Source organism: Xenopus tropicalis, chromosome 5 (genome assembly GCF_000004195.4).
Source record: "Xenopus tropicalis strain Nigerian chromosome 5, UCB_Xtro_10.0, whole genome shotgun sequence".
Lineage (NCBI taxonomy): Eukaryota > Metazoa > Chordata > Amphibia > Anura > Pipidae > Xenopus > Xenopus tropicalis.
In genome coordinates, this window is record NC_030681.2 from 161,760,587 (window position 1) to 161,781,623 (window position 21,037).

The window sequence follows — 21,037 nt, forward strand, 5'->3', positions numbered from 1 at the left end:
GGGAGCTTGTGCACTCACACTCGCGCCATACTGGCAGCACCTCCCCCCCCCGGGAGCTTGTGCACTCACACTCGCGCCATACTGGCAGTGCCTCCCCCCCGGGAGCTTGTGCACTCACACTCGCGCCATACTGGCAGCGCCTCCCCCCCCGGGAGCTTGTGCACTCACACACTCGCGCCATACTGGCAGCGCCTCCCCCCCCCGGGAGCTTGTGCACTCACACTCGCGCCATACTGGCAGCGCCTCCCCCCCCGGGAGCTTGTGCACTCACACTCGCGCCATACTGGCAGCGCCTCCCCCCCCGGGAGCATGTGCACTCACACTTGCGCCATACCAGCAGCGCCCCCCCCGGGAGCTTGTGCACTCACACTCGCGCCATACCGGCAGCACCCCCCCCCCTGGAACTTGTGCACTCACACTCGCGCCATACTGGCAGCGCCCCCCCCCGGAACTTGTGCACTCACACTCGCGCCATACTGGCAGTGCCTCCCCCCCCCCCCCCCCCGGGAGCTTGTGCACTCACACTCGCGCCATACACAGAAGTTTCCCTTTGCATAAACAAACTAATGGAGGTGTCAGATTAGGATTTGGGTCAGTATTTGGCCTTATCTCCCACACGGATTCAGGTTCCGCCAGTTCCAAAATAGCGGATTCGGCCCATCCCCAGTAACAGCATCAGGGGGCACAGACAGAATTATGGGAGACGTACAAAAAGGTGTCATTTCTGGTGTCTCTGAATGACTGTGTCACTGCTGAACTAAACATAACTGCATTTCGCTTCCAGACTGTAATGGAAAGGGGCTCAGCAAATGGGCTTAGAGTGGCCATGCATGGGGCAACCAGGTTTCATTATTGTTTTCCTTCTACTTTAACGCCCCTCGCTGAGCTCTTTCCCTTTAGCAATTACCCCAACAAAAGGCCAAACCAAATATTTATGACAAACATTTATTTACAAGTCAATACAGTAAGTCACATGATTCCCAACTCCGAATAGCAGCAATGATCCAAAGGGAGGATTCCCGGGGTTCGGACCAGGCGGCGTGCTGAAATGAGCCCAAATGGGTTTTTCATACTTTAAATATGAATAGTGACCGTCTATGGCACCTTACAGCAGCCCCTCTGGCATTTGCCGGAACCCACATATTGCCGGTCCGGGCCTGGGCACAAATTACCCCCTGCTTTCATCAGTGCGTAGCTAGGATACGGTATACCCCATGGGGGGGGCCAAACCAATCATCACTCTGTGGCTTGACTCCACCTCTCGCTGCAAATGAATGGGCGCACAGCAAATTCGCTAAAGGCGGGAAAGGGGGGTGAAGCAGTGCACTGCGCCCCCAATAATTTTGTTTGAGGTGGGGCCCAGTCAGGTCTTGCCAAGCCTCTGTGCTCACTCGTCTGTTCTAAGACATAAATACACAGGGAATGTTGCCTCTCTCTGCCTCTCTCTTCCTCTCATTCACCCACATTCAGTCACCCTCTTTCAGAATTTTCACCCTAAATGGGGGTGGGGGTGTGGTCTGAACAGGATTGGGGTGTGTCTGTGGGCGGAACAGGCACAACCTGTTTGGAAAGGGGGTGGGGCTAGGATTCACCCCATGCCCCCCAGTTTAACTGGGTTGGGACACTGAGCCCTGCTACATGTCCTACAGACTCCAGAGGTTCGGACAGGACAGCGGGTCGTCTCCCCTTTCAGAGCTGGACCCCAGAGCCCTACTGTAGGTGAATGCGGAAATGGCGGTTGAGGTTGCTCTGAAGGCCGAAGCGCTTCTCACAAATGGAGCAAGAGAAAGGCTTCTCCCCCGTGTGGATGAGGAAATGTCTCTTGAGATGTCCCTGGAGCAGAAAGGACTTCCCGCATTCATTGCAGGTGAATGGTTTCTCCCCCGAGTGGAACTTCATGTGTTTGTTCAGGTCTCGCTGAAGCCCAAAGGATTTGCCGCACTCTGAACAGGAGAAGGGTCTCTCTCCTGTGTGGAGCCGGACGTGGCCAATCAGGTGAGAGCGCTGAGTGAAACTCTTGCCGCAGGTGGAGCAAGAGAACGGCTTCTCACCGGTGTGGATGCGGTAATGCTCGGTGAGCTGCGGCTTGCTCTTGAAACATTTCTCGCAGACGGGACAAGAAAACGGTTTCTCCTCCGTGTGGCTGATCTGGTGCGATACGAGGTGCGAGCGGCTGCCGAAACGCTTCCCGCACTCGGAACACGAGAACGGCTTCTCGCTCTTGTGGCTGTTCCTATGGGAGAAGAGGTGCGAGCGAGAGCGGAAGCACTTGGCGCACTCGGGGCAGACGTACGGTTTCTCTCCGGTGTGGATTCGCTGGTGGGCGCCGAGGGTGGAGCGGTTGGCGAAACACTTGCCGCATTCGGAACAGCTGAAGGGTTTCTCTGCTCTGTGGTTTCGCTGGTGAATCTCCAGGTCCTTGTTACATATGAAACACACGTGGCACTCGTTGCAGTAGAACATCACCTGGGAGCCATCGCAAGGGGCGGGCACACTGGCATCATTCCCATAGTCCCGCCCCTGGATGGATCCCTTGGTACCAGCAGGTGGGTCAGTACCCTGGGTCTGGCATGTAAGGGGCTCAGCTTTCCATTCTCCTTCCGCTTTAATACAATTGGGTATTTCATGTGCTGATCCCCCGGTATCAGTAGGTGGTTCTGCTCCCAGGATCTGTTCTACAGGGGCATCAATCTTCCAATCAGAACGCTCTTCCCATAAAGTTGGCTCCTCCTTAATCCCATGAGAGATGCAGTTGGTCGGTGTTTGGGGATCAGTTGGGGCAGTGTCAGTGTTTGGGGGGTCTCCCTCTGCCCCAGTCTTGTCTGGTTCCTTTGCATTGCACAGATCTGCCCCCACAGCAGGTTTACTGGCACTGCCATCTCCATGGGCACAGCCTGGCAAAGATACAATGGCAAATGTGATTATAATGTTGCAAGCAGCGGCATTACTTCAGAGGCTCAGATCCCCCCCAATGTTTTTTCCCCCCCCGAACCCAAAATTGTGGTATGACTAAATAGATTTGCCCTGGTCACACCTTTGAGGCATATGATGTGACTTCATACCCTGCTGGGATTTGTACAACTGCCCCCTCTGAGATTCGCCCCCCAACGATTACTGTATCGGGTTCCAGAGCAGGAATATCTCTGAGGGAAGTCTGGGTTGGGCAGTCTTATTCCCCCCCACTACCAACCCTGGGTTGAGTAAAATTGCCCCAGCATTCCTATCTATTACCCCCACACTTATGTCAGCTTGGAGAGGACTGCCCCAGTGTTCCTATATCTGAGCTATGTGGGGGCAAAAGGACTGCCTCTCTCTTCAATATTAATCTGCCGCCCAATGGATTTATGGGCCCAATATGTGCAGCTGAACTGGCCCAGAAACCCGACTCTTCTCTGTGTTCTCCATTCTGATTGGTTTCAGTTAAACACACAGTTCTGCCCAATACTCACCCCCGTTACTCTCCTTCCTCACCCCCCTGCTCCTTATGCCTTGTAGTATCTCCCACTGCTCCATGGGAAAACAGATGGACACATCCTCATACGTTATGGCAACCTAGTGCAGAGACATGCTAGTCACCCTCTGGCCAAATACACTGTCATACACGGTTACTAAGCAACAAGGGTTTGGGGGGGGGGCGCACCCACCTCTCCAGTCAGCAGCTGGATGATGTTGGAGATGAGTTCCAGGATCCTCTTGGCATTTTCCTTCTGTAGGGCGGAGCCAGGGGCATGCAGGGCCCCCACAGTTGGGGTCACATGGTGCCTGCAGGCTCCTCCCAACATACAGTCAGTGCAGGTCTGTGGGGGGGCGCCATCACCTGACTTCTTTGTAACAGTGTAGCCCTGTATATTGGGGGGAGAGGATTAGGGACCCCTGTACTGACCCCCCTCCCCTCCCCTCCCCTCCCTCCCTCCCCAGTCAGCTGTCTCACTGCCCCCCCTCCCCTCCCTCCCCAGTCAGCTGTCTCACTGCCCCCCCTCCCCTCCCTCCCCAGTCAGCTGTCTCACTGCCCCCCCTCCCCTCCCTCCCCAGTCAGCTGTCTCACTGCCCCCCTCCCTCCCTCCCCAGTCAGCTGTCTCACTGCCCCCCTCCCCTCCCTCCCCAGTCAGCTGTCTCACTGCCCCCCCTCCCCTCCCTCCCCAGTCAGCTGTCTCACTGCCCCCCCTCCCCTCCCTCCCCAGTCAGCTGTCTCACTGCCCCCTCCCTCCCTCCCTCCCCAGTCAGCTGTCTCACTGCCCCCCCTCCCCTCCTCCCCAGTCAGCTGTCTCACTGCCCCCCCTCCCCTCCCTCCCCAGTCAGCTGTCTCACTGCCCCCCCTCCCTCCCCAGTCAGCTGTCTCACTGCCCCCCCTCCCCTCCCTCCCCAGTCAGCTGTCTCACTGCCCCCCTCCCCTCCCTCCCCAGTCAGCTGTCTCACTGCCCCCCCTCCCCTCCCAGTCAGCTGTCTCACTGCCCCCCCTCCCCTCCCTCCCAGTCAGCTGTCTCACTGCCCCCCTCCCTCCCTCCCCAGTCAGCTGTCTCACTGCCCCCCCTCCCTCCCTCCCTCCCCAGTCAGCTGTCTCACTGCCCCCACTCACAGTGCCACTCACTGCCCCACTCACAGTGCCCCTCCCTCCCCTCCCCTCCCCAGTCAGCTGTCTCACTGCCCCACTCAGTGCCACTCACTGCCCCACTCACAGTGCCCCTCCCCTCCCCACTCACAGTGCCCCTCCCCAGTCAGCTGTCTCACTGCCCCACTCACAGTGCCACTCACTGCCCCACTCACAGTGCCACTCCCCTCCCCACTCACAGTGCCCCTCCCCAGTCAGCTGTCTCACTGCCCCACTCACAGTGCCACTCACTGCCCCACTCACAGTGCCCCTCCCCTCCCCAGTCAGCTGTCTCACTGCCCCCCCTCACCTTCCTCCCCTCCCCAGTCAGCTGTCTCACTGCCCCACTCACAGTGCCCCTCCCCTTCCCAGTCAGCTGTCTCACTGCCCCACTCACAGTGCCACTCCCCTCCCCAGTCAGCTGTCTCACTGCCCCACTCAGTGCCACTCACTGCCCCACTCACTGCCCCACTCAGTGCCACTCACAGTGCCACTCACAGTGCCACTCACCTCCCCAGTCAGCAGGTAGATAATCTCCAGTGTGAGACTCAGGATTCTCTGATGCAGCAGATCTGGATTCTGGTTCCCCATCACTGGGTCGGCGCCTTGTATTGCAGGAGTTGCCCTGTAACCAGTCAGGGAGAGGCTGCGGCTGAGTTACAACTCCCAGTAACACTCACAAATGACATTACGGGCAGTACTGGGACTCCCTGCTGACAGGTAGGAAGTATCTCAACTTAAAATGCATTTTGACCAATTACAGCTGCCCCGGCTCTCTATACAACATACATATATATATCACATGAAAGTGGCACAGACATCTGTTTATATGAACCGTGCCAGGAGGAGGCACTGCCATCACAAGCACTAGTCAGCCAATGAATGAACGGATGTGGTTTGTGCCAACATCACCCAATGATTGGCTGAAATGAACAGGCCACTATCTGGGGTAGAAACGAGTCGCTGGGCGAGTTCTATTTCAGAACCATAAGTTCCCCTTTAACTTTTTCTTCTGTTGCTCTCTCATTGCTATCGAGTCACTTACCCTAGCAACCAGGCAACGGTTTGAAAGGGAGGGGCCCAATGGAACAGGGAAGTGACATTTGCATGACAGCAAGGTAACAGTGGCGTGCCCGGGGAGTAACGGCGAGTAACTGCGGCGTGCCCGGGGAGTAACAGCGAGTAACTACGGCGTGCCCGGGGAGTAACTGCGGCGTGCCCGGGGAGTAACGGCGAGTAACTGCGGCGTGCCCGGGGAGTACGGCGAGTAACTGCGGCGTGCCCGGGGAGTAACGGCGAGTAACTGCGGCGTGCCCGGGGAGTAACGGCGAGTAACTGCGGCGTGCCCGGGAGTAACGGCGAGTAACTGCGGCGTGCCCGGGGAGTAACGGCGAGTAACTGCGGCGTGCCCGGGGAGTAACGGCGAGTAACTGCGGCGTGCCCGGGGAGTAACGGCGAAGTAACTGCGGCGTGCCCGGGGAGTAACGGCGAGTAACTGCGGCGTGCCCGGGAGTAACGGCGAGTAACTGCGGCGTGCCCGGGGAGTAACGGCGAGTAACTGCGGCGTGCCCGGGGAGTAACGGCGAGTAACTGCGGCGTGCCCGCGGGAGTAACGGCGAGTAACTGCGGCGTGCCCGGGGAGTAACGGCGAGTAACTGCGGCGTGCCCGGGGAGTAACGGCGAGTAAACTGCGGCGTGCCCGGGAGTAACGGCGAGTAACTGCGGCGTGCCCGGGGAGTAACGGCGAGTAACTGCGGCGTGCCCGGGGAGTAACGGCGAGTAACTGCGGCGTGCCCGGGGAGATAACGGCGAGTAACTGCGGCGTGCCGGGGAGTAACTGCGGCGTGCCCGGGGAGTAACGGCGAGTAACTTGCGGCGTGCCCGGGGAGTAACGGCGAGTAACTGCGGCGTGCCCGGGGAGTAACGGCGAGTTAACTGCGGCGTGCCCGGGGAGTAACGGCGAGTAACTGCGGCGTGCCCGGGAGTAACGGCGAGTAACTGCGGCGTGCCCGGGGAGTAACGGCGAGTAACTGCGGCGTGCCCGGGGAGTAACGGCGAGTAACTGCGGCGTGCCCGGGGAGTAACGGCGAGTAACTGCGGCGTGCCCGGGGAGTAACGGCGAGTAACTGCGGCGTGCCCGGGGAGTAACGGCGAGTAACTGCGGCGTGCCCGGGGAGTAACGGCGAGTAACTGCGGCGTGCCCGGGGGAGTAACGGCGAGTAACTGCGGCGTTGCCCGGGAGTAACGGCGAGTAACTGCGGCGTGCCCGGGGAGTAACGGCGAGTAAACTGCGGCGTGCCCGGGGAGTAACGGCGAGTAACTGCGGCGTGCCCGGGGGAGTAACGCGAGTAACTGCGGCGTGCCCGGGGAGTAACGGCGAGTAACTACGGCGTGCCCGGGGAGTAACGGCGAGTAACTACGACGGCGTGCACGCGGGGAGTAACGGCGAGTAACTACGGCGTGCCCGGGGAGTAACGGCGAGTAACTACGGCGTGCCCGGGGAGTAACGGCGAGTAACTGTGGCGTGCCCGGGGAGTAACGGCGAGTAACTGTGGCGTGCCCGGGGAGTAACGATGAAGTGACGGGGTAGTGACAATATGGGGATAGTGGGGTGACATTGGGGGATAGTGGGGTGACATTGGGGGATAGTGGGGTGACATTGGGGGATAGTGGGGTGACATTGGGGGATAGTGGGGTGACATTGGGGGATAGTGGGGTGACATTGGGGGATAGTGGGGTGACATTGGGGGATAGTGGGGTGACATTGGGGGATAGTGGGGTGACATTGGGGGGCAGCGGAGTAGAAAGCCAATCAGTCACAGGCCAACTGATACAGACAATAAGCTGCTATAATGTATAATAATACTCATTGGTCAGGTGATGGGGGAGGAGTGACATTTATCTGTGCCCCGCCCCCAGCAGGGGTAACTGTAACTGCCCCACTGGGTATATAACCCGAATACCAGCCCTTTGGCACTGTGTGTGGTGATAGAGCTGGGCATCAGGTGGGGCAACAATTACTTGCTAATAATGGCAATAGCCCCCCCCGGTGTATAATAGCCCTAAGCCCTCCCCTTCCCACAGCCCCCGATACAAACACTAACCTGCGGCTCCTCCCTATTGTCCGCTAACCGGGAGCCACTTCCGGAATATCCCGCGGTGCGCTCCAAGCCTCGTTCCGAGATACGGACGGGACATTGATCTACTAATTACTGACATCAGACAGCGGCTTTGTTTTACGGCTTGTACAACATTGCCGCCTAGTAATGCAACGGGCTGAAGCACCCTTACTATTGGCCCCTCAGCCTATTACCCCATCATGTGCCCTTTGCCCACAGCTCTGCACCAATCAGATCCCTCCTCTCCCAGAGTCCCGAAGCACAGTATCCCAGACACATAGCGAAGGGGGCCTGTGGGTTCAGCAGAGGGTGTAAGAACCCCGCTCCGAGCACTGCAAATATATTCTCCGGAACAGAGGCCCCTATGGGGTGTAAGGGCCCCTCAGTACCGCGGCTTTATAGGGTAAGGGCCACGCCCACAGCAGTGCCACAGGTAGAGGGATGGGACCGGGGCGGGACTACGGGAGGGGGCGTGGCAGCAGGAAGCGCAAGTATTAATGAAGAGTCCGGGGGAGGGGGAGTCGGACTGTACCATTCGCACCTGCGGTAGTTACTCAGGCGGCTTCTCTGACTGCTGCTATATGCCCATTACTGGTTATAAGGGGGCAGGGGATGGGCTATGGAAAGCCTTGGCGGGCCTCTTAGCATTCTGGGAAGTGTAGTTCATCCATCTCCGCGACTGCCAGATGTTAAGCGACAAAATCACACGCAGCTATGCATTGTGGGAGATTGCGTTAGAACGGCCTCAGTTTCCGGGCTGGGGTAGGTTTATTGTGGTTTTATTGGGATTCCCACTAACAGTGTAACTGGGCCAGTAGAAATGGTGCTGATTCCAATGTTATTAATAGGGGAAAAGGCACAAATATAGGAAAGTAGGGTTTGTTTTCTGTCTGGCACCCCTAAGTCTAACTGGTATCTTCTGATTGGCTGATAGGAATGGGAGGAGCTACTGATACAGACCTTTCCTTATTGGTCTGGGCTGTGTGGCCCCTCAGGGGCTGGGCTATTGGCCCTCTGACCGGATCAGTTGGTTAGGGCTGCTGGTGCCTGTAGCTGGCAGCTGGTTGGTGGAGATGCCAATAGCCTGGCTCCTCCCCCGCCCCAGTAACTGATTGGCTTCTGCTTCTCATTTCAGGGGGGCAGCTCACGGACCCCAAGAACCGGCAGCCTGTATTTGCAGCAGGGCACGGTGACCCCACAGCGGGTGCAACTAAACTAGAGTTGCCCTGGATACTGGGGGCTGCACAGGGTAAGTGGGGGAGGTGCCAGACACTAACCACTCCCACCAGCATGTTACACAGTACTCGAGTATTTATGTACAAGTACCAATACCTATTCATTCTGTTGCCCCAATAGTACACGTGGGGCCCTCACTGTGGGTCCAGCACCCCCTAAGCTTGCAGAGTGGGGAGCCCAAAAGGATCTGATTTACCCTCCTTGGCCAAGGTCTGTAGAAGGGATCATTGGGCTCCAGTACCACACAGATACCCTGTTGTACAAAGTGCAGTTATTGGGGTGCTGGTTCTGCAGTTACAATTAAAGGACAAATACCCCCATATGTGATAAAAAGCACTAAGTTTGCCTAGGAGCAGTAACGCATAGCAACCAATAAGATGTTGGCTTTTAAACAGGTGACTAGAAAATTCTACCTGCTGATGGGTTGCTATGGGTTACTGCTCTCTCTTCCTAACCCTTACCCACCTTACTAACAGCATTTCCCCTTCTCTGCTCCTCTCGCTTTCATATCTTCTGTCTTCCCTCTCTTTCTGTCCCCCATTACTTGTCTCTTATTGGCTGTAACTCTCTTATTCTCTAGATAATCAGTAACATGGGCCAGAAGCTTTTGTGTAATCAGACTCCTCTCTGCTGTTACCTGGGTCACCTCACTATGAACCAGCTTGTCTGGTTAGCCTTCATCTGTATAGCCAGTAACTCAGGTAGGTACTTCTGTATAGCCAGTAACTCAGGTAGGTTCTTCTGTATAGCCAGTAACTCAGGTAGGTACTTCTGTATAGCCAGTAACTCAGGTAGGTTCTTCTGTATAGCCAGTAACTCAGGTAGGTTCTTCTGTATAGCCAGTAACTCAGGTAGGTTCTTCTGTATAGCCAGTAACTCAGGTAGGTACTTCTGTATAGCCAGTAACTCAGGTAGGTTCTTCTGTATAGCCAGTAACTCAGGTAGGTACTTCTGTATAGCCAGTAACTCAGGTAGGTTCTTCTGTATAGCCAGTAACTCAGGTAGGTTCTTCTGTATAGCCAGTAACTCAGGTAGGTACTTCTGTATAGCCAGTAACTCAGGTAGGTACTTCTGTATAGCCAGTAACTCAGGTAGGTTCTTCTGTATAGCCAGTAACTCAGGTAGGTTCTTCTGTATAGCCAGTAACTCAGGTAGGTACTTCTGTATAGCCAGTAACTCAGGTAGGTACTTCTGTATAGCCAGTAACTCAGGTAGGTACTTCTGTATAGCCAGTAACTCAGGTAGGTACTTCTGTATAGCCAGTAACTCAGGTAGGTTCTTCTGTATAGCCAGTAACTCAGGTAGGTACTTCTGTATAGCCAGTAACTCAGGTAGGTACTTCTGTATAGCCAGTAACTCAGGTAGGTACTTCTGTATAGCCAGTAACTCAGGTAGGTACTTCTGTATAGCCAGTAACTCAGGTAGGTTCTTCTGTATAGCCAGTAACTCAGGTAGGTTCTTCTGTATAGCCAGTAACTCAGGTAGGTTCTTCTGTATAGCCAGTAACTCAGGTAGGTACTTCTGTATAGCCAGTAACTCAGGTAGGTACTTCTGTATAGCCAGTAACTCAGGTAGGTACTTCTGTATAGCCAGTAACTCAGGTAGGTTCTTCTGTATAGCCAGTAACTCAGGTAGGTTCTTCTGTATAGCTAGTAACTCAGGTAGGTTCTTCTGTATAGCCAGTAACTCAGGGCGGTACTTCTGTATAGCCAGTAACTCAGGTAGGTACTTCTGTAGAGAGAGTAAGTCAGGTAGGTACTTCTGTAGAGAGAGTAAGTCAGGTAGGTACTTCTGTAGAGAGAGTAAGTCAGGTAGGTACTTCTGTATAGCCAGTAACTCAGGTAGGTACTTCTGTAGAGAGAGTAAGTCAGGTAGGTACTTCTGTATAGCCAGTAACTCAGGTAGGTACTTCTGTATAGCCAGTAACTCAGGTAGGTTCTTCTGTATAGCTAGTAACTCAGGTAGGTACTTCTGTATAGCCAGTAACTCAGGGCGGTACTTCTGTATAGCCAGTAACTCAGGTAGGTACTTCTGTATAGCCAGTAACTCAGGGCGGTACTTCTGTATAGCCAGTAACTCAGGTAGGTACTTCTGTATAGCCAGCAACTCAGGTAGGTACTTCTGTATAGCCAGTAACTCAGGTAGGTACTTCTGTATAGCCAGTAACTCAGGTAGGTTCTTCTGTATAGCCAGTAACTCAGGTAGGTTCTTCTGTATAGCCAGTAACTCAGGTAGGTACTTCTGTATAGCCAGTAACTCAGGTAGGTTCTTCTGTATAGCTAGTAACTCAGGTAGGTTCTTCTGTATAGCCAGTAACTCAGGTAGGTACTTCTGTATAGCCAGTAACTCAGGTAGGTACTTCTGTATAGCTAGTAACTCAGGTAGGGACTTCTGTATAGCCAGTAACTCAGGTAGGTACTTCTGTATAGCCAGTAACTCAGGTAGGTTCTTCTGTATAGCTAGTAACTCAGGTAGGTTCTTCTGTATAGCTAGTAACTCAGGGCGGTACTTCTGTATAGCCAGTAACTCAGGTAGGTACTTCTGTATAGCCAGTAACTCAGGTAGGTACTTCTGTATAGCCAGTAACTCAGGTAGGTACTTCTGTATAGCCAGTAACTCAGGGCGGTACTTCTGTATAGCCAGTAACTCAGGTAGGTTCTTCTGTAGAGAGAGTAAGTCAGGGCGGTACTTCTGTATAGCCAGTAACTCAGGTAGGTACTTCTGTAGAGAGAGTAAGTCAGGTAGGTACTTCTGTATAGCCAGTAACTCAGGTAGGTACTTCTGTAGAGAGAGTAAGTCAGGTAGGTTCTTTGCATGGTGAGTAGCTAGTGAGTAGCAGTGCTCCTGGTGAGTAGTTATGATCAGCACCTTGGGATGGAAGCAGAATACGGACCAGAAGAACTTACTATATCAGTTTCCTGGGTGCTGAATATGTATCAGTGGAGGTGACTGTGACTGATGGGAGTTAGTGCTGAGCGTCGGCCTGAGCTCTAACACCCACACACCCCTGGTACCGTTACCTACTTCTCTCCCATCAGTGCTAACACTCTGTGCCAGTGCTCATGGGCTCTCAGGCTCCCTATTGGGTGTGGAGTTGCTATAGAGACAAGTTAATAAATATCCTACTTGTTTTTTAGCCAATGAGAGTCCTTGTCCCGAGCTTTTGGCCAGGAGAGGAATTCTGAATAAAGGGTATCACAGGTAAGTACACATGGACAGGTCAGTATTTCCCATCATTCCCTGGAGAATAGTGATGCTCAGGTTGGTCCCGGACACGTGGGTTTACACGCAGGTTGGGTGGGTTTGGGCTGACCGATTGCCCCTAGAAGTGGGCAGGTAGTAGTTTAACCCCCACCCCCGGGAATTTTCCTCTTTGTGTTCGGTCACAGCCTGGGAAGGAGTATAGGAGTAGTATGGGGAGGAGTATAGGAGTAGTATGGGGAGGAGTATAGGAGTAGCATGGAAGGAGTATAGGAGTAGTATGGGGAGGAGTATAGGAGTAGTATGGGTATAGTATGGGGAGGAGTATAGGAGTAGCATGGAAGGAGTATAGGAGTAGTATGGGGAGGAGTATAGGAGTAGTATGGGTATAGTATGGGGAGGAGTATAGGAGTAGCATGGAAGGAGTATAGGAGTAGTATGGGGAGGAGTATAGGAGTAGCATGGAAGGAGTATAGGAGTAGTATGGGGAGGAGTATAGGAGTAGTATGGGTATAGTATGGGGAGGAGTATAGGAGTAGTATGGGTATAGTATGGGGAGGAGTATAGGAGTAGCATGGAAGGAGTATAGGAGTAGTATGGGGAGGAGTATAGGAGTAGTATGGGTATAGTATGGGGAGGAGTATAGGAATAGTTTGGAGGGAGTATGGGGAGGAGTATAGGAAGAGTATGGGGAGGAGTATAGGAATAGTTTGGAGGGAGTATGGGGAGGAGTATAGGAATAGTTTGGAGGGAGTATGGGGAGGAGTATAGGAGTAGTATGGGGAGGAGTATAGGAGTAGTATGGGTATAGTATGGGGAGGAGTATAGGAGTAGCATGGAAGGAGTATAGGAGTAGTATGGGGAGGAGTATAGGAGTAGTATGGCTATAGTATGGGGAGGAGTATAGGAATAGTTTGGAGGGAGTATGGGGAGGAGTATGGGTATAGTATGGGGAGGAGTATAGGAATAGTTTGGAGGGAGTATGGGGAGGAGTATAGGAAGAGTATGGGGAGGAGTATAGGAAGAGTATGGGGAGGAGTATAGGAATAGTTTGGAGGGAGTATGGGGAGGAGTATAGGAAGAGTATGGGGAGGAGTATAGGAATAGTTTGGAGGGAGTATGGGGAGGAGTATAGGAAGAGTATGGGGAGGAGTATAGGAATAGTTTGGAGGGAGTATGGGAAGGAGTATAGGAAGAGTATGGGGAGGAGTATAGGAATAGTTTGGAGGGAGTATGGGGAGGAGTATAGGAAGAGTATGGGGAGGAGTATAGGAAGAGTATGGGGAGGAGTATAGGAAGAGTATGGGGAGGAGTATAGGAATAGTTTGGAGGGAGTATGGGAAGGAGTATAGGAAGAGTATGGGGAGGAGTAAAGGAATAGTTTGGAGGGAGTATGGGAAGGAGTATAGGAAGAGTATGGGGAGGAGTATAGGAATAGTTTGGAGGGAGTATGGGGAGGAGTATAGGAAGAGTATGGGGAGGAGTATAGGAAGAGTATGGGTATAGTATGGGGAGGAGTATAGGAATAGTTTGGAGGGAGTATGGGGAGGAGTATAGGAATAGTATGGGGAGGAGTATAGGAGTAGTATGGGGAGGAGTATAGGAAGAGTATGGGTATAGTATGGGGAGGAGTATAGGAATAGTATGGGGAGGAGTATAGGAAGAGTATGGGGAGGAGTATAGGAAGAGTATGGGTATAGTATGGGGAGGAGTATAGGAATAGTTTGGAGGGAGTATGGGGAGGAGTATAGGAGTAGTATGGGGAGGAGTATAGGAATAGTTTGGAGGGAGTATGGGGAGGAGTATAGGAATAGTATGGGGAGGAGTATAGGAAGAGTATGGGGAGGAGTATAGGAAGAGTATGGGTATAGTATGGGGAGGAGTATAGGAATAGTTTGGAGGGAGTATGGGGAGGAGTATAGGAGTAGTATGGGGAGGAGTAGGTGGTTCTGGGAGGAACCCCCCCGAGCCTTCACTTGGTGAATGAACCTCTAAACACACCTACTCTGCGCAGTCTCCTCCCCTGCCTCCCTGTCTGTCTAACTGAGCTACTGTACAGACAGACAGACAACCCCTTGATTCTGCCCCATGCTTCTTTATTAACCATTGATCTGCCACTTGGATTCTCCTCTAGGGACTTGGAAACAAGTGTTGTTGTTCAGGGCCCAGCAGAACTGGTGAAACACTGCAGGGTTCTGATCCAGGAGCATATTCCTTCTGGGTTATATCTGGATCCATATCAGCTCTCCTCTCTACGGCACCATAACCTGACTGAGGTACAGCCAATCCCACGGCTTCCTATAACTATAGTAACCCTAACTACATTGCCCCACCCTCCCATGAGCTGGCTGGGTACCACTGACCCTTCCCATGAGCTGGCTGGGTACCCCTGACCCTTCCCATGAGCTGGCTGGGTACCCCTGACCCTTCCCATGAGCTGGCTGGGTACCACTGACCCTTCCCATGGGCTGGCTGGGTACCCCTGACCCTTCCCATGAGCTGGCTGGGTACCCCTGACCCTTCCCATGAGCTGGCTGGGTACCACTGACCCTTCCCATGAGCTGGCTGGGTACCACTGACCCTTCCCATGAGCTGGCTGGGTACCACTGACCCTTCCCATGAGCTGGCTGGGTACCACTGACCCTTCCCATGAGCTGGCTGGGTACCCCTGACCCTTCCCATGAGCTGGCTGGGTACCCCTGACCCTTCCCATGAGCTGGCTGGGTACCCCTGACCCTTCCCATGAGCTGGCTGGGTACCCCTGACCCTTCCCATGAGCTGGCTGGGTACCACTGACCCTTCCCATGAGCTGGCTGGGTACCCCTGACCCTTCCCATGAGCTGGCTGGGTACCCCTGACCCTTCCCATGAGCTGGCTGGGTACCCCTGACCCTTCCCATGAGCTGGCTGGGTACCCCTGACCCTTCCCATGAGCTGGCTGGGTACCCCTGACCCTGGCTAGATCCCTGAGGATAAGGAGTAATGAGGTAACACAGCTACTAATGCAGTGTCTCCCCCTGTAGGTTCTGTTGCTGACACCAGTGGATGTGGAAGCTCCCGAATACCTGTCCAGGGGCCACACTGCTCTGGTTTATACCAAGCCAGACCCATCATGTGCTCATTGCTACACCTCGACGGTGCCGCTCCACATACGCTACCATCGACCCGCATCCCAAACTGACAAGGTCTCCATAACGCTGCAGAACCCCAAATTACTGCTAAACTGCGGCCAAGGTACCTCCACCCTCCTATTTCATACTCAGGCTTAGTACAGTCAGGACTTTGCTCTGATTGGTCAGTAGAACCATATTATAAGGGTTTTATTTTGCCTTAGATTTCCCCCCCACATCTTGCTCGCCCCACTCTGTAACTGAAGCACCATGTGACCTAAAGGACAAAGAACTGTGCCAATGGCTGGACTTGCCTTATACTGCTGTAAGTACAACTGGGCGTGGCCCTACGTGGCAGTCTGTTATGTGGTTGGACAATGTGGCTTTGGGCACTGCCATGGCTGCTAATTAATATGTTTTTGTTATGTTCCACAGGACCCAAATGCACTGAATCTGGAGGTTCCGGTGGGCCTGGCAGAAGACGGACCAATAGTGTGCGCTGTGACCCTGATAGTGACCCTGATATGTGCCGGGATGATACTCGGTGCTGTGTACCGACACGGCCAACGCTCTGTATAGTCCCTGGGCTGAGGTCCGGTTCCTGCAGAGCCCCAGCGAGTGAGAGGATGAGGAGGAGGATGGGAAGGAGAACTTTCACTTTAATCTGCAATTGAGTCCATGGGGCCCTCTAGGGCCCAGAACAGCAGATTTAAAATCCTTAAATGCTGTCTCACCACAAATCTGCCCTTTCTGTTTGTGGCCCTAAGCAGCCGGGGCCCCTCCCGTCCCATAACGTTAAGGAGCAGCTTATTAAACAGACGCTTCCCAGGGGACTGCCGATTTTATCTGCTCCTCCTCCTACTGACTCTGCGGAACCAGAACGTTGGACAGTGAAAGTGGTTTCAATGTTTGAAAGAAAAAAAAAAAAAAGGAATAAAATCCAGAGATATTTCTGTAAAACAACGGGCAAATGTGATGTTCTGCCCAACTCGCTGCATTCATGGTGTACTTCCCCTTTAACTGCCAGGAGGCTGCTGAACAGTTTGTGTTTTTGCACTTTAGGGCATTCCCTATGGGTACGTGGGGTACAGGGTGCAGGACAGTAGCCACTGCTTTCAGAGATGTAGTTCTATAAGGTGAGAGGTGTTGGGGAGTAGGGATTGGTTGAGCAACTGTTGCCATGCTCTGAAAAATGCCCTCTCAGCCCCCATTGCACCCCTAACTTAACCTAAGGGGTGCCAATAACTCATCTTTTTATGGAAGTCCTGGCCTTCAAATATGAGAGAAGGTAGGTGGCCCCATGATCAAAGAGCAGGTAGAGGTAAGCCAACCCCGGCTCTGGCTTCCCAGCACTGTTCTGCCCCAATTAGCCATACTGAGGGGCCCCTGAAGCTGCACTAACCCCCCAAATATGTGCTACATCCCTCAAAGCTTATCTGCACCCCACAAATCATGAAACCATTGTACTTGGGGGACAGGAGGGGGACAGAGGGCCAATCCCAGCGTGAAACCATTGTATTTGGGGGACACACAGGGCCAATTCCAGCGTGAAACCATTGTATTTGGGGGGTACAGAGAGCCAATCCCAGCGTGAAACCATTGTATTTGGGGGGTACAGAGGGCCAATCCCAGCGTGAAACCATTGTACTTGGGGGACACAGAGGGCCAATCCCAGCGTGAAACCATTGTATTTGGGGGGTACAGAGGGCCAATCCCAGCGTGAAACCATTGTATTTGGGGGGTACAGAGGGCCAATCCCAGCGTGAAACCATTGTATTTGGGGGGACAGAGGGCCAATCCCAGCGTGAAACCATTGTACTTGGGGGGTACAGAGGGCCAATCCCAGCGTGAAACCATTGTATTTGAGGGGTACAGAGGGCCAATCCCAGCGTGAAACCATTGTATTTGGGGGACACAGAGGGCCAATCCCAGCATGAAACCATTGTATTTGGGGGGTACAGAGGGCCAATCCCAGGTTGAAACTATTGTATTTGGGGGGCACAGAGGGCCAATCCCAGGTTGAAACCATTGTACTTGGGGGGTACAGAGGGCCAATCCCAGGTTGAAACCATTGTATTTGGGGGGCACAGAGGGCCAATCCCAGGTTGAAACCATTGTATTTGGGGGACACAGAGGGCCAATCCCAGCATGAAACCATTGTATTTGGGGGGTACAGAGGGCCAATCCCAGGTTGAAACCATTGTACTTGGGGGGTACAGAGGGCCAATCCCAGGTTGAAACCATTGTATTTGGGGGACACAGAGGGCCAATCCCAGCGTGAAACCATTGTATTTGGGGGGTACAGAGGGCCAATCCCAGGTTGAAACCATTGTATTTGGGGGACACAGAGGGCCAATCCCAGCATGAAACCATTGTACTTGGGGGGTACAGAGGGCCAATCCCAGGTTGAAACCATTGTATTTGGGGGGTACAGAGGGCCAATCCCAGGTTGAAACCATTGTATTTGGGGGGTACAGAGGGCCAATCCCAGGTTGAAACCATTGTATTTGGGGGACACAGAGGGCCAATCCCAGCATGAAACCATTGTATTTGGGGGACACAGAGGGCCAATCCCAGGTTGAAACCATTGTACTTGGGGGACACAGAGGACCAATCCCAGGTTGAAACCATTGTACTTGGGGGACACAGAGGGCCAATCCCAGCGTGAAACCATTGTATTTGGGGGACACAGAGGGCCAATCCCAGGTTGAAACCATTGTATTTGGGGGACACAGAGGGCCAATTCCAGCGTGAAACCATTGTATTTGGGGGACACAGAGGGCCAATCCCAGCGTGAAACCATTGTATTTGGGGGACACAGAGGGCCAATCCCAGCGTGAAACCATTGTATTTGGGGGGTACAGAGGGCCAATTCCAGCGTGAAACCATTGTATTTGGGGGACACAGAGGGCCAATCCCAGCGTGAAACCATTGTATTTGGGGGACACAGAGGGCCAATTCCAGCGTGAAACCATTGTATTTGGGGGGTACAGAGGGCCAATCCCAGCGTGAAACCATTGTATTTGGGGGACACAGAGGGCCAATTCCAGCGTGAAACCATTGTATTTGGGGGGTACAGAGGGCCAATCCCAGCGTGAAACCATTGTATTTGGGGGACACAGAGGGCCAATCCCAGCGTGAAACCATTGTATTTGGGGGGTACAGAGGGCCAATCCCAGCATGAAACCATTGTATTTGGGGGACACAGAGGGCCAATCCCAGCATGAAACCATTGTATTTGGGGGGTACAGAGGGCCAATTCCAGCATGAAACCATTGTATTTGGGGGACACAGAGGACCAATCCCAGGTTGAAACTATTGTATTTGGGGGGCACAGAGGACCAATCCCAGGTTGAAACTATTGTATTTGGGGGGCACAGAGGGCCAATCCCAGGTTGAAACCATTGTACTTGGGGGACACAGAGGGCCAATCCCAGGTTGAAACCATTGTATTTGGGGGGTACAGAGGGCCAATCCCAGCGTGAAACCATTGTATTTGGGGGGTACAGAGGGCCAATCCCAGCGTGAAACCATTGTATTTGGGGGGTACAGAGGGCCAATCCCAGCGTGAAACCATTGTATTTGGGGGGTACAGAGGGCCAATCCCAGCGTGAAACCATTGTATTTGGGGGGTACAGAGGGCCAATTCCAGCATGAAACCATTGTATTTGGGGGACACAGAGGGCCAATCCCAGCATGAAACCATTGTATTTGGGGGACACAGAGGGCCAATCCCAGCATGAAACCATTGTATTTGGGGGGTACAGAGGACCAATCCCAGGTTGAAACCATTGTATTTGGGGGGTACAGAGGGCCAATCCCAGCATGAAACCATTGTATTTGGGGGACACAGAGGACCAATCCCAGCATGAAACCATTGTATTTGGGGGACACAGAGGACCAATCCCAGCATGAAACCATTGTATTTGGGGGGTACAGAGGGCCAATCCCAGGTTGAAACCATTGTATTTGGGGGGTACAGAGGGCCAATCCCAGCATGAAACCATTGTATTTGGGGGACACAGAGGACCAATCCCAGCATGAAACCATTGTATTTGGGGGGTACAGAGGGCCAATCCCAGGTTGAAACTATTGTATTTGGGGGGCACAGAGGGCCAATCCCAGCATGAAATCATTGTACTTGGGGGACACAGAGGGCCAATCCCAGGTTGAAACCATTGTACTTGGGGGACACAGAGGGCCAATCCCAGGTTGAAACCATTGTACTTGGGGGACACAGAGGGCCAATCCCAGGTTGAAACCATTGTATTTGGGGGACACAGAGGGCCAATCCCAGCATGAAACCATTGTATTTGGGGGACACAGAGGACCAATCCCAGCATGAAACCATTGTATTTGGGGGGTACAGAGGGCCAATCCCAGGTTGAAACCATTGTATTTGGGGGGTACAGAGGGCCAATCCCAGCATGAAACCATTGTATTTGGGGGGTACAGAGGGCCAATCCCAGGTTGAAACCATTGTACTTGGGGGGTACAGAGGGCCAATCCCAGGTTGAAACCATTGTATTTGGGGGACACAGAGGGCCAATCCCAGGTTGAAACCATTGTATTTGGGGGACACAGAGGGCCAATCCCAGCATGAAACCATTGTACTTGGGGGGTACAGAGGGCCAATCCCAGCATGAAACCATTGTACTTGGGGGACACAGAGGGCCAATCCCAGCATGAAACCATTGTACTTGGGGGACACAGAGGACCAATCCCAGGTTGAAACTATTGTATTTGGGGGGCACAGAGGGCCAATCCCAGGTTGAAACCATTGTACTTGGGGGACACAGAGGGCCAATCCCAGCGTGAAACCATTGTATTTGGGGGGTACAGAGGGCCAATCCCAGCGTGAAACCATTGTATTTGGGGGGTACAGAGGGCCAATCCCAGCGTGAAACCATTGTATTTGGGGGGTACAGAGGGCCAATCCCAGTGTGAAATCATTGTATTTGGGGGGTACAGAGGGCCAATCCCAGTGTGAAACCATTGTACTTGGGGGACACAGAGGGCCAATCCCAGCGTGAAACCATTGTATTTGGGGGGTACAGAGGGCCAATCCCAGCGTGAAACCATTGTATTTGGGGGGTACAGAGGGCCAATCCCAGCATGAAACCATTGTATTTGGGGGACACAGAGGGCCAATCCCAGCATGAAACCATTGTATTTGGGGGACACAGAGGGCCAATCCCAGCATGAAACCATTGTATTTGGGGGGTACAGAGGACCAATCCCAGCATGAAACCATTGTATTTGGGGGACACAGAGGACCAATCCCAGCATGAAACCATTGTATTTGGGGGACACAGAGGACCAATCCCAGCATGAAACCATTGTATTTGGGGGACACAGAGGACCAATCCCAGGTTGAAACCATTGTATTTGGGGGGCACAGAGGGCCAATCCCAGGTTGAAACCATTGTACTTGGGGGACACAGAGGGCCAATCCCAGGTTGAAACCATTGTACTTGGGGGACACAGAGGGCCAATCCCAGGTTGAAACCATTGTATTTGGGGGACACAGAGGGCCAATCCCAGCATGAAACCATTGTATTTGGGGGGTACAGAGGGCCAATCCCAGCGTGAAACCATTGTATTTGGGGGGTACAGAGGGCCAATCCCAGGTTGAAACCATTGTACTTGGGGGGTACAGAGGGCCAATCCCAGGTTGAAACCATTGTATTTGGGGGACACAGAGGGCCAATCCCAGGTTGAAACCATTGTATTTGGGGGACACAGAGGGCCAATCCCAGCATGAAACCATTGTACTTGGGGGGT

General features: G+C 53.3%; 2 protein-coding genes and 1 long non-coding RNA gene across 4 annotated transcripts; 2 read left to right on the forward strand and 1 right to left on the reverse strand.

Annotated features, from left to right (window-relative positions):
* Positions 1-929: 929 nt before the first annotated feature.
* LOC101732880 (oocyte zinc finger protein XlCOF7.1) lies at positions 930-7,974 on the reverse strand. Of its 2 annotated transcripts, none has more exons than XM_031901937.1 (5): positions 7,902-7,974; positions 5,099-5,213; positions 3,645-3,842; positions 3,450-3,552; positions 930-2,894 (listed from the first exon to the last, which is right to left on the reverse strand). In XM_031901937.1, exons 1-5 carry the CDS (start codon positions 7,907-7,909, stop codon positions 1,711-1,713), a joined length of 1,608 nt encoding a protein of 535 aa, XP_031757797.1. In that variant the 5' UTR covers positions 7,910-7,974; the 3' UTR covers positions 930-1,710. The 2 variants fall into 2 exon arrangements, with proteins under 2 accessions (XP_031757797.1, XP_031757798.1); XM_031901938.1 differs by lacking the exon at positions 7,902-7,974 and adding an exon at positions 7,693-7,791.
* Positions 7,975-8,239: 265 nt separating this feature from the next.
* Positions 8,240-16,224, forward strand: pigx (phosphatidylinositol glycan anchor biosynthesis class X; the record flags this gene model as incomplete). The annotated part of the gene is given in 7 exon segments (NM_001004985.1): positions 8,240-8,469; positions 9,524-9,644; positions 12,081-12,144; positions 14,279-14,420; positions 15,167-15,377; positions 15,478-15,578; positions 15,689-16,224. Coding segments are annotated over 6 exon segments (711 nt in total). The 5' UTR covers positions 8,240-8,469; positions 9,524-9,595.
* On the forward strand, positions 11,133-12,056 carry LOC116410821. The gene is made up of 2 exons (XR_004222653.1): positions 11,133-11,384; positions 11,685-12,056. It is a non-coding gene; the product is annotated as an uncharacterized LOC116410821 (long non-coding RNA).
* Positions 16,225-21,037: the final 4,813 nt, after the last annotated feature.